The sequence below is a fragment of the Echinops telfairi genome, unplaced genomic scaffold (genome assembly GCF_000313985.2).
Source record: "Echinops telfairi isolate 266 unplaced genomic scaffold, ASM31398v2 ScPeMD7_1;HRSCAF=3_0, whole genome shotgun sequence".
Lineage (NCBI taxonomy): Eukaryota > Metazoa > Chordata > Mammalia > Afrosoricida > Tenrecidae > Echinops > Echinops telfairi.
Genome location: NW_022103896.1, coordinates 19,106,562 through 19,117,119, shown reverse-complemented (window position 1 = coordinate 19,117,119; position 10,558 = coordinate 19,106,562). Strand labels below are relative to the sequence as shown.

General features: G+C 44.8%; 1 protein-coding gene across 1 annotated transcript in view; it reads right to left on the bottom strand.

Annotated features, from left to right (window-relative positions):
• Positions 1–805: 805 nt before the first annotated feature.
• MRPL13 (mitochondrial ribosomal protein L13) overlaps positions 806–10,558 on the bottom strand; it is a 29,493-nt gene continuing 19,740 nt past the window's right edge. The window contains exons 5-7 of the mRNA XM_004697412.2: positions 9,280–9,366; positions 7,636–7,757; positions 806–1,092 (exon numbers count right to left, since the gene is read on the bottom strand). Coding sequence (XP_004697469.1) covers positions 1,071–1,092; positions 7,636–7,757; positions 9,280–9,366 — 231 coding nt within the window. The 3' untranslated portion in view covers positions 806–1,070. The remainder of the gene's footprint in view (positions 1,093–7,635; positions 7,758–9,279; positions 9,367–10,558) is intronic.

Sequence of the window (10,558 nt, the reverse complement as noted above, 5' to 3'; positions counted from 1 at the left end):
CTGTAACGTGGCACACACCTTCCTAAAAACCATCCTTGTGTAATGGAATTCTATACTCCCAAAATACGTGGGTTAATGGGGAAAATAGTTGAGGCAGAAAACTCAACAGGGGCCTTGTCTTTTTCTAAGCTACCATCACTTTATTATGAATTCCTAGTCCTTTAAGCATATTAAGTAAAGAGAACCTTACTGTGACAAGCCATGAAATGTACTTGGTGGGGGGTGTTTGTACTGAAGGATCATGGCTTTTGAGCTAATGGGGACCAGGAGGCAGATGGTGTTGAAGGCCTTGGGTCGTCACGGGTGGATGGTTATGGCTTATCGTCCTTTTGCTCCTTCCTCTGAACTGGCTTAAGCTAGACATCTAGCTTTGTGAACTGCCCCCTCTCCTAAGGAAGCTGTTTGTGTGGGTCCATATGGGATTGAGTGACATAGTGCTTCTCAGGCTGCCTTGGGCGGGTGCCTGTCAGTGCCTGGGAAAACATAGATCATGGGGATGCTAACCAGCAGCTTGGATTTCTTAGGGGCTAGACCAGCATTCTTGTTACTTCACTGTGTACAGGAGACCGAAGAGGATGTACTGGACACCGAGAAAGGTGACCGAGGTTTGTAAAATGCCTTTGGGCAAGCAGTCCCTGACTAAGGTGGAAAGGAGGTGGGAGGTTACATGCCTCAGTCACCGAAAGGTGAAGTGACAGTGGGCTGTTGGCCCAGGGGACAAGGACAGTGAAGCTGGACATGAGACAATCTACATCGACGGGACTTGCAACTGCAATGAGCGTTGTTTTGCGGAGGCCACACGGAATAATCAAGCCAGTCAGCAATTTTATTGTGATCACTTAAGAGGTGCCAACCAGGCGGTATAAGGAAATAACTTTATAAAGTAATCTTATTTCACTGCAATTTCCTGCTGAAGGAGTCTCTCTGCCTGACCTGTCCCACAACTGTCAACAAGTCACAGGTCACCTGTCAAACGCAGCCTTTGTGTCACTTGGTCCTGCAGGTTTGGAGAAACTCCTTCAGAAGATGCTCCAACCGTTTCTTCTCTGTTCTTGGCAGTCGTGGTCCTCTTACAGCCTGTAATCTTCAGGCCTATAAAACAAAACCAACCTCATGAACCGTCATTTTGGTATCTGATAAAGGGAGATTAGCTGTACAATTTAAAAGGAAAGTAACTTTTTTCTGGGCAAGTTAATAAACTCTCTAAAGTCAAACCATCACCAACTGGACCAGGTATAAATGCCAGCTGCTGGTGTCTGTGTAAGACTCGGGTCAGTCACTTCCTCTGCTGCATCTAAGTCTGAAGGAACTTAGCAACAAAGACATTTAAAGGGCTTTTTAAAAAACAGTCGTGAAAATATTCAAGGTTTGAGTTCCTTGAAGATGTGCTCTATTTCCTCTGAAGCCACTTCACTGGCCCCTTGCTGCATTTGCAGTGTGTTCTCGTGAGCTGAACCCCGTCGCGGCACCAGCACCCCCAGTGGCTGAGCAGGGGAGCTCCCGGACAGCTTCAAAGTTGTCTGGTGTTTCCCAGATGACTGCTCTGGGAACAAACACCGCCCAGTGGGCTTCCCTTCTCAGCGGGCTGTCACAGCAAGAAGAGACACATCAGGTGCTGGTCACTGGGTGTTTGAAACCTGGTCCCAAACGGGAACCTGGCATGCAAATTTGGAAGTGACTGTTTGATGTGACAGGCGGCGAGTGGCTCTGACGTCTACCTGTTCAGCGTGACTCGGTACAATGAACGCCATTCCTGCTCAAGAGACACCAGTGAAGAAAGAAAGCTGATTTTCTTGTCCAGCTGGTTCATAGTCGTGAAAGGGCTGCCGCTGATGTGGCCAGACAGCAACGTACTACGATAAGAAGTCTTGGCAACGCTATTCAGTACAACGAAACATGTTCAGTTCAGAGCTAGTTGTCTCCCACACCAAAGGCCGACTCCTTCGGAATACGTGACCTGGCCGTACCACCTGACCACGACACTCAGAAGTACAGCTGGAAGTGTGCGAGAAGGGCGTAGTCCGTCCTGGGGAGAAATGTGGACACAAACCAAGGTTGCTGGGTTCATGAAGTCCAAGCGTGTTTCCAAGTCACAGAGTGATGAAAGTGGCACAGAGCAGAGTGGTACTCCAGCAAAGAAAAAGCTACAGGTAGCCACCGTCAACGATGCAGCACAGGTCTGCATGTGAAGTTGCCACAATTTCCGCATCCCGTGCCAATTTCTACTTGTAGGGAGAAATGCATGTCGTTCATCTGTTGATGCAAGCATTCAACAACCTTGGAGGTGCAGGTCCTGCCGGGGACCCCAGGAATGGTGTGTGTGTGTGTGTGTGTGTGTGTGTGTGTGTGTGTGTGTACACGACAGAGTCTGAATCTTCAGGGAGTATATTTTCTAATAGGGACACACACACAAAAACACACACACACACACTCTTAACCTGTGAACTGGAAACTGAAAAGCTTGGGCTTTTATAGAGGTGCTTCAGAGAAAAATGAGAGATCAGTGAATCTTCAGAGCCTTAGTCAGCATAAGATGCACTTCTTTCATGCTCTAGATTGAGTTAGACTTTCGTAGCAATGGGATACTTGGTGGCAACAACCTCTTTCAAATATGTGCCACAAGCAAAAGACTGTTAGTTAATGATCCACCTTTAAGAAAGCTCTAGAATATGGAGCCATTCCTACAACAGAATTCCACATTTCACTTCAGGAAAAATCTTGTAGGTTTGCATTTTCCTTGGAACATGGTGGCACGGAAGTGAGACGGAAGAGAAACAGCTCATGGTCCACACAGCTCAACCGGAGACATTTAGACCAGCTGGGCCAGTGGGCGCCTTCATGTACCAAGACTAAGTCATAAATCCATGAAATGATATATTAATGTAACAAATCTTGCTTAGGTCTGAACTTTAGCCCACTCCTGATAATTTTTCTCCGCACAATCCAATGAGGCATTTAAAAGACCCAAATAAATTAAAATCTGGAGAGTGAATTAATTGTACAAATAAAAGCTTAGTTTGACTGAGTTGCATTTCAATTCTATCCATTCTATACGTGGGGTTTTTTGGAATAAGCCATTGGAGGAGATCGGCTGGCCCCACGTATTTCCTGAATTAAGCATGCGAGATGTACAGGGGAGGCCACTTGCAGGTGCTAACACTCACTTCTGTAGGTATTATACCACCACATCACCAGAATAAGCCCTCAGTCCCTTTCTAAAAACTAAATTCATAGGACCGTTAACATTTTTTAAGTTTATCATTTTTTTTTAACTTAAAACGAACAAAAATTACTGTTGTGTATTCCATTATCCCTTTTAAGTTCTAATGTCTGTTGGCTACAATGGTAACTAATTTGGTTTTGGTTGTTTAAATTGAGATTGCTTTTTATTTGGATCACCAGTTTATCTCCAAAAAAACAGTACTGCTTACGACGACTAATGTGAGTGAAATGCTGCCCTGGAAAAGTTGAGGTCTTGGTAAAAGCCAATGCTGAGCTGCTTTAAACGGGTTTGGAAAGTTGGAGAGTAATCTTGCTCTCCAAGTCCAGCTAAAAACTTCTGATTGAAGAGCAGCAAATTAAGTTAGCTCCTGTTGGCAAATGTCACATGGCTAGCCAGGCAAAAAATGATGGAAAAATGTTAAGTTGTCTCCTTAAGCGATTTAAAAAGGTAAACATATTTCTCCACTATCTTTAATTCAATTCATACTCTGATCTAAAGCACAGATGTAAGATAAAAATACCCGCCGCAGGTAATGATCTACTAAACCAGCAGATCTTTAGGATGTGCAGGATTAAATCTGTGTTCCCTCCTAGTGACCTGGTCCGCCAGTCCCTCTGCCGGTGCTAATGTTCCCCATCAGGAATCCGGTTTGACTTTACAAGTGAAGCGGATTCCCCATTAAGCAGCTTGAATTGATTCCTCCCTTCAGGACAGACCATTCCAGGGACAAGAAGGTGGTCCTGTGTGTTCTCGCCCCGCCCCCGGCCTTGCCCCCCCGCAGGCGTACTCGTGACATCAGTCGCATGGTCTGAAAGAGCACCAAAGCCCAGGAGTGTGGGCTTCCATTAGAAACACCTGCTTCCAGGCGCCCACTGACGCTCACACTTTTCATACTGAATTTCCCTAACAAGGTGCGAGGTTTGCTTAAATAATCAACAACTATGTGAATAAGTAAGCCGTGAAAAGTAGATATACGGATATTGGAGGAGGCAGGGTCAGTTTGATGAGCGCTACAACCCTTGGGATAATGCAAAGTGATAAAAGTTGAAATTTTCCAAACACTTGGATTTTTTTCTACGAAAAATTCTCCTATAGAATTTTGTAACAATGAAAATTAAATAAGGAATTCCACTATAGTGAGAGAGGGCATTTTATATTTTTCCGATTATTCTGGTTTTGTAATGTGTTGGCAAAAATCTTAATAATCATGGAAATAATTATTGATAGTTTAACATTTTATCAGAAGACCCAAAACAAAACAAAAAATATATTGTTGAGAATGAGGGGGGTCAGAGCAGAGTCCCAAAGTGCATCTATAGACAACAGAACATCCCCTCACAGAAGGGTCACAAGGAAGGGATGAGTCAACCAGGGCGCAGTATAGCACTGATGAAACACACGATATTCCTCTGGTGCTTTGAGACTTCCTCACCCATTTTTTGTTGTTGTTGAGCTTTCGTGAGGTTTTATTTCTAACCAAAGCTTATATATCTTTGGGACACGCGAGCCTCCTGATTACAGATAACGGCCTATGTCCTAGGAAGGGGTTGTACATAGGCGTACAAGCAATAGGCAGGGATGACGTAGGGGTGTACACGCAATGACTCCAGTCCTGCCTTTCACTGCGGGCTAGACCGGAGCATGTACACTGGTACAGATAAGAGCTCAAGTCACACAGAATCCAGGTCATAGAAAGCCCTCAGGAGCAGACATGGGAAGAGTGATACCAGGAGTATAGGGGGAAGAGGGGAGGAATGGGGAACCAACTGCAATGATGGACACATACCTCCCCACCCACTAGGGGGACAAACAACAGAAACGTGGGTGAAGGGAGACAGCGGTTGGTGTAAGATATGAAAATAATAATAATTTATATTTATCAAGGGGTCACAAGGGTGGGAGGTGGGGAGGGAGGGAAAAAAAAGAGGAACTGATACCAAGGGCTCAAAATAGAAAGAAAATGTTCAGAAAATGATGATGTCAACATATGTACAAATATGCCCCCAATAAAACAGTCTTACAAAAAAAGAAAAGAATATTAACCTTTGTTAAGATTGAAATTAACAAGCGAAATCTCAACAAGTACAGCATTTAATTATTATGTAAACAGACTGTTGGTCATCTCCCAAGTTCAAAGTTCAGTCAGAACAACACAGTGTGGTCTGTCAAAAGCCCCCAGCCTGTCAAACAAAGCTATTGGACTTATATTAGGCCAAGGTAATAAAGGCTCCAAGGACCAGATGGGCATTTTAACAGGATAACTACCTTTTACTTCTATTGCTGAGGAGACAGAAGACCCAGAGCGCTGCTTGCGTGCTCATGCACAGGACAGCCAGGCCCGTCTGTTTAGGTCCTGTCTCTGCAGACTCACCAGCAGCCCCATCGCCCCTTAATTCCAGCTAGCCCATTCCAAAGGGAGACCACACTCTCGGCACTGCTAGCTGGGCGGAACAGAAGTGGATTTCAAGCAGGTTCCTGCTCCAAAATGAAGATTCTCTTGGAGAGGCAACAATGAGGGAGGCCATTTTTAATGGATGGACTTGCATGGTTTTTCACCTATTGTAATTAGTGCTCAGGCACGTCACATTTCATATTGGAAGTATCTGAAGAGGCAAACAATTAAAATGAGGTGGTCCAATAAGGGGCGCATGAGCAATGAGGCTATTTGAATGAAATTAATTCAAATCCAGACTTACATTCCTTAGGCTGGAAATGGTGCAAATGCTCAAGGTGGTTGGGGGCCACTGGCTACTGCTGTAGAGCACACAGATGGAGACCTTTTTCTGTCACTGCTGGAAGTTTCTGGCCAGCCCTGAACTCAGGGGTCACCTCTTTGTCAGACACAAAGCTTCTGGTGAATCCAAAATCCACTGTTCCAGGCCACGTGTGCCCTGGTGATAGAGACTACGTGGACGGATGCAGTGTCAGATGATGTATGCTGAGTGACTAGAACATGCAGCGCATGCTTGGAGCCTTACATTCCAGTCAGCATAATGCATGGCAGTATTTTGGGGAAACCCACTGTGATGGAGCAGAAAGGCCAAGCTGGGCATCTAATGCATTTTCCTGCCACAGGGACTCAGAAATGAAACAGAAGGCAGGGAAATCCATTCCCTGAGTAGTCACTCCAAAAGGCATCAAGTGACTCCAAGGTTCTCCAAGTCTGCTTCAACACACCAACAACCTGCGGTTCCTAGGCAGTGCCAAGAATGAGGTAAACCAAAGCCATTTTCAAATGGAAGAAAACCAACAGGTTATTACTAGCAGAACAGCACTACAAGAAATGTTAAAAGAAGTCCTTCAGGTTGAATGGCTTTGGAGAAGACGGGACCCTACTATATAAGAACTGAATCAAGAAGAAGCACACATGTAAACAGGAACAAAGGAAATAACTCAGCCACATGCATGGACACAGAGGCTGCAACAATGGGCTAAAACGTAACAACTGTGCAGCTGGCGCAGGACTGGGCCGTCTTCCACCCTGTGGTACATAAGGGAGCTAAGAGTTGGAACCAGCTCTACGGCCAGGACTGTAAGGACCAGAGCAGAACAGAAGCCCCGGCGGCACATTTGTTAAGGATGGCCTACATGCCCAGGTGCTGGCCGAAAGGTCAAAGCCATCAAGTATTCTGCCGGAGAAATGACCATGGGGTTCAGCTCCCCCGACATTTCAGCCTCAGAAACACTCCAGGACAGTTCTACTGTCAACTGGGTCACTGGGCAGGAATCGACCGGCTGGTACCCGACAGTAGCAGACCAAGAGCAAAGAAGAGTTCACTTGCGTGACTAGTTGAGTTCGTCTTAAACAGGGAGTGGGAAGTCACTAGGCTGAAGATGTAAGTTAGGGCAGCCCGAAATCACATGAGCTTTGCCAAGAGGCCTTTCAAAGAAGCCTGGGCAAATTTAGACGGGAGACAGCATGGGCAATCCAGTCCACTTCATGGACCTGAGGAAGAAGAAGTGGTGTGCCAGACAGAAATCACCCCGCCTATTCGTTTCTCTATTTGCATCAAGACTACAAGCATCCAAAGAGAAGGAGTTTTTAGAATATGGTAAAAAACCCACTCTGGAAAAAGGTGAGTCACTTAGGTTTAGATCAATGCCAATTCATTTATCATTGCAAGTCTTTAGACAGCCTAGGTGCAGCCAGTCCACACGAGATGTCTGATAACTGTAGGCATCTAGGGATGGCATTATACTCACTTAGCACTGTCTTTAACTTACAGGTTTTCAAAATCTTAAAATTGAGCATTTTCAGGGAGGGGCTGCAAAGTTTCCAAGGTGGAGGGAGGAGGGAGTACACTTTCCCCACATCAAGAACCTGATGACATGGTTGAGTATCCAGGTGATACCAAATTCAGCATAACCCCACCCCCACCCCCACACAGGAAGAAGGAGCCAGGAAAACTTACGGAGACCACACTCTTGGGAAAGCGTCTATCTCTTCTTGTGTGTATTCATCTAGACGTCTGGGCACTCTTCGGGGTTGAGGAAGCTCTTCTACTATATTTCTCAGAATATCATCTGGAATCTCCTGCATCAACAGCCAACACACGAATTTAGCTTCCTTGTGTGCCTCTTTCAGTGAGTCAGCGTCAAAAGGGCACCCCCTGGGCCACGCTCATGGCTTTTCACCTGGACGAGCGCATGCACGGGCGCGACTGCTTCAGGACCAACACCTTTCCACCTGTATTTCAGGCTGTTACGAGAAAAACTTTCTGAAAGTGAAAACCTCCTAGATTTTGAGTCATTTACTCAATAAACACTTATGTTGTTCCTTCTAAGCACCACCAATCGAGCTGGGTGCGCAGTATATAAGGGCAAATAAAAAGGTTACAACCTCCAAAGGACTTCAAGTAAAAAAAAGAAAATCACTCAGGATTGCATCTCCCCAGCCAAACCAATGTCCTTACTGCTAAGTTTTCAGAGAGCCCTGGGGTTCACTCAAAAATCAGGGGAACTATAGCAGCTAACATTTACTATCCAACCCTGCCATAAGCACTCTATAGACAATAAGCACTTATTGTCTAACCCTGTTAGAAGCACTCTATATGATCTCATCAACCCTATGAACCTTCTAGAACAGTAAAGGGTGCATTTGCCAGTTTTGGGGAGTACAGCAGAGATTCTCTAAGGACAGAGTGAGGACCCATGGCTGCATGTCCATTTCACAGATGAGGAAGAAGATATTCGGAGAAACGCCCATGGCCATCAACTCAACTCAGCTCACTGCCACTGAGTCGATGCCAATTCATAGCAGCCCTATAGTGCAGGTAGAACAGTCCCTGTGAGCGTCTGGGAGTTGAAAGCATTGTTTTTTTCCCAAGGAGTGGCTGGGGGTTTCAAACTGCAGACCTTGTGGTTAGCAGCCCAATGTGTAACTACTATGCTACCAGGGTCCTGGAGCAAATGTAGGGTAGGGATTCAAATCCAGGCAGACTAATTCTATATTGTGTGCCCAATCGTTTTTATTTAAGAGGCCCTGGGGATGCATTATATTTTACCTAAGAAGAAATATTAAGCCTTCAAAACAATAGAACAGTAATTAATAAAGATATCTTTTCCAACTTTTCCGTAGCTGGATACATTTGGAGTAGGAACACGTATTCTACAGCTAAAATTAAATCAGGGAAAATAATCAACAATCCAAAGTTAAGTCAGCAATTCTTGACACAAAGAAGTTCTGCTACTCGTCACATAAGAACGTAAGCTGCGTTCATTCACACTTTCCTTGTAGTTGATGAAACTACTAATGAGTCCCCTTAATCAGCGAGCAGCTGCTCAAGGCTCCCTGTTCAAAAAAAGTAATTATCAAAATAAGGAATAGAAATTCCAGGCTTTGGGGTTTTAGCCTAGTGACAGCTCCTTTCATAAAGACGCAAACGATTAATTATAATTATAATTATAGTTCATCCATTTAAAAAATTCAAACTAGATTTCAGAAGTTGAATTACGAGCAATTGAAAATAATTCTATGGCAATGACTTAGAGACACAAGGACATATTTAACGGGGCCTCTGGGAGACGGACTGTCACCGATGACCAACAGCACTTACCTCATCTGGGAAAAGGTGCAGTCTTTGCATCATAGTTCTTCTCTGGAGGTTTTTGGGCAGCATGCCATAAATAGCCAGTTTCACGATCTGAAAGAGGGGTATGTATACATAGGACCAGATAAGAAACATGCGAGAAAGGGGGAACCGGTCACAACAATCCACCTATAACCCCTCTCCCAGGGGGACGGACAACAGAAAAGTGGGTGAAGGGAGACATCGGTCAGTGTAAGACATGAAAAAAAAAAAAAGTATAAATTATCAAGGGTTCATGAAGGAGGGAGGGAGAGAGGGAAGATGGGGGAGGAAGGGGAAAATGAGCTGATACGAAGGGCTGAAGTGGAAAGAAAATGTTTTGAGAATGATGATGGCAACAAATGTACAAATGTGCTTGACACGGTGGATGGATGTATGGATTGTGATAAGAGTTGCACGAGTCCCCAATAAAATGATTTAAAAAATGTAAAAGTTCACCCAAAAAAAGAAAGAAACACATGAGCTGGATGTACAGAAGGCAAACAAAATGAGGATCAGCGACACGCATGTGTAGGCTAAACATGAATGTGGAAGGCATGAAACTGAGACCCAACCGAATTTATGGCAGCAACAGAACAGGCAGTTTTTATATTTGTACATTAAACTTGTACAGCACATTGGTACGCTGATTACCAGGCTCTTCCTATGGACTGTATGGTTTATTTAGAAAAAGCAGGAAAGGCGGAGTTAAAAGGTAACCCACGCACTGGACGGCAGTAGGGAGAGCAGAAGCTTGTATAACCACCTATGGCTCCTCGTGGCTACAGCTGATTTTGGCAGGTGTGGTGATGGGGTGGGATTGGGGTGAGGGTGGGGGGTTAGGGGACTTCATTCTCTTTTCTCCAGGTGGGAGATCAAGAGATTCCCAATTCATACACTAAGCTTGACCACACAGTCATGAGACTGGCTACTCTAGAATTACAAATGTACAAAGTAATGGTTAAAACTTATTGAAAATACTATATGCACTGTGGTTATCTTGTGTATGAAGCTATAAAGCAGTAATGTAATAACTTCACTGATGGATAAACAGATTTAGTAAGGCTACTCCCCAAATTTCGTAAGCAGTGATGCTGGCATTTAAAGCAGGGCCTTATTCCCAGACACAGGGTTTGACCGACAAGTCCACCGCGCGTCTCTCTCTGACTCCTGGAGGAGATAACAGTCTCCCTCCAGTTACCCACACAGCACACGACCCTTCCCACAATTCACTTTCCCCTTCAGGTCAACTTGACTGTCTGTGGAG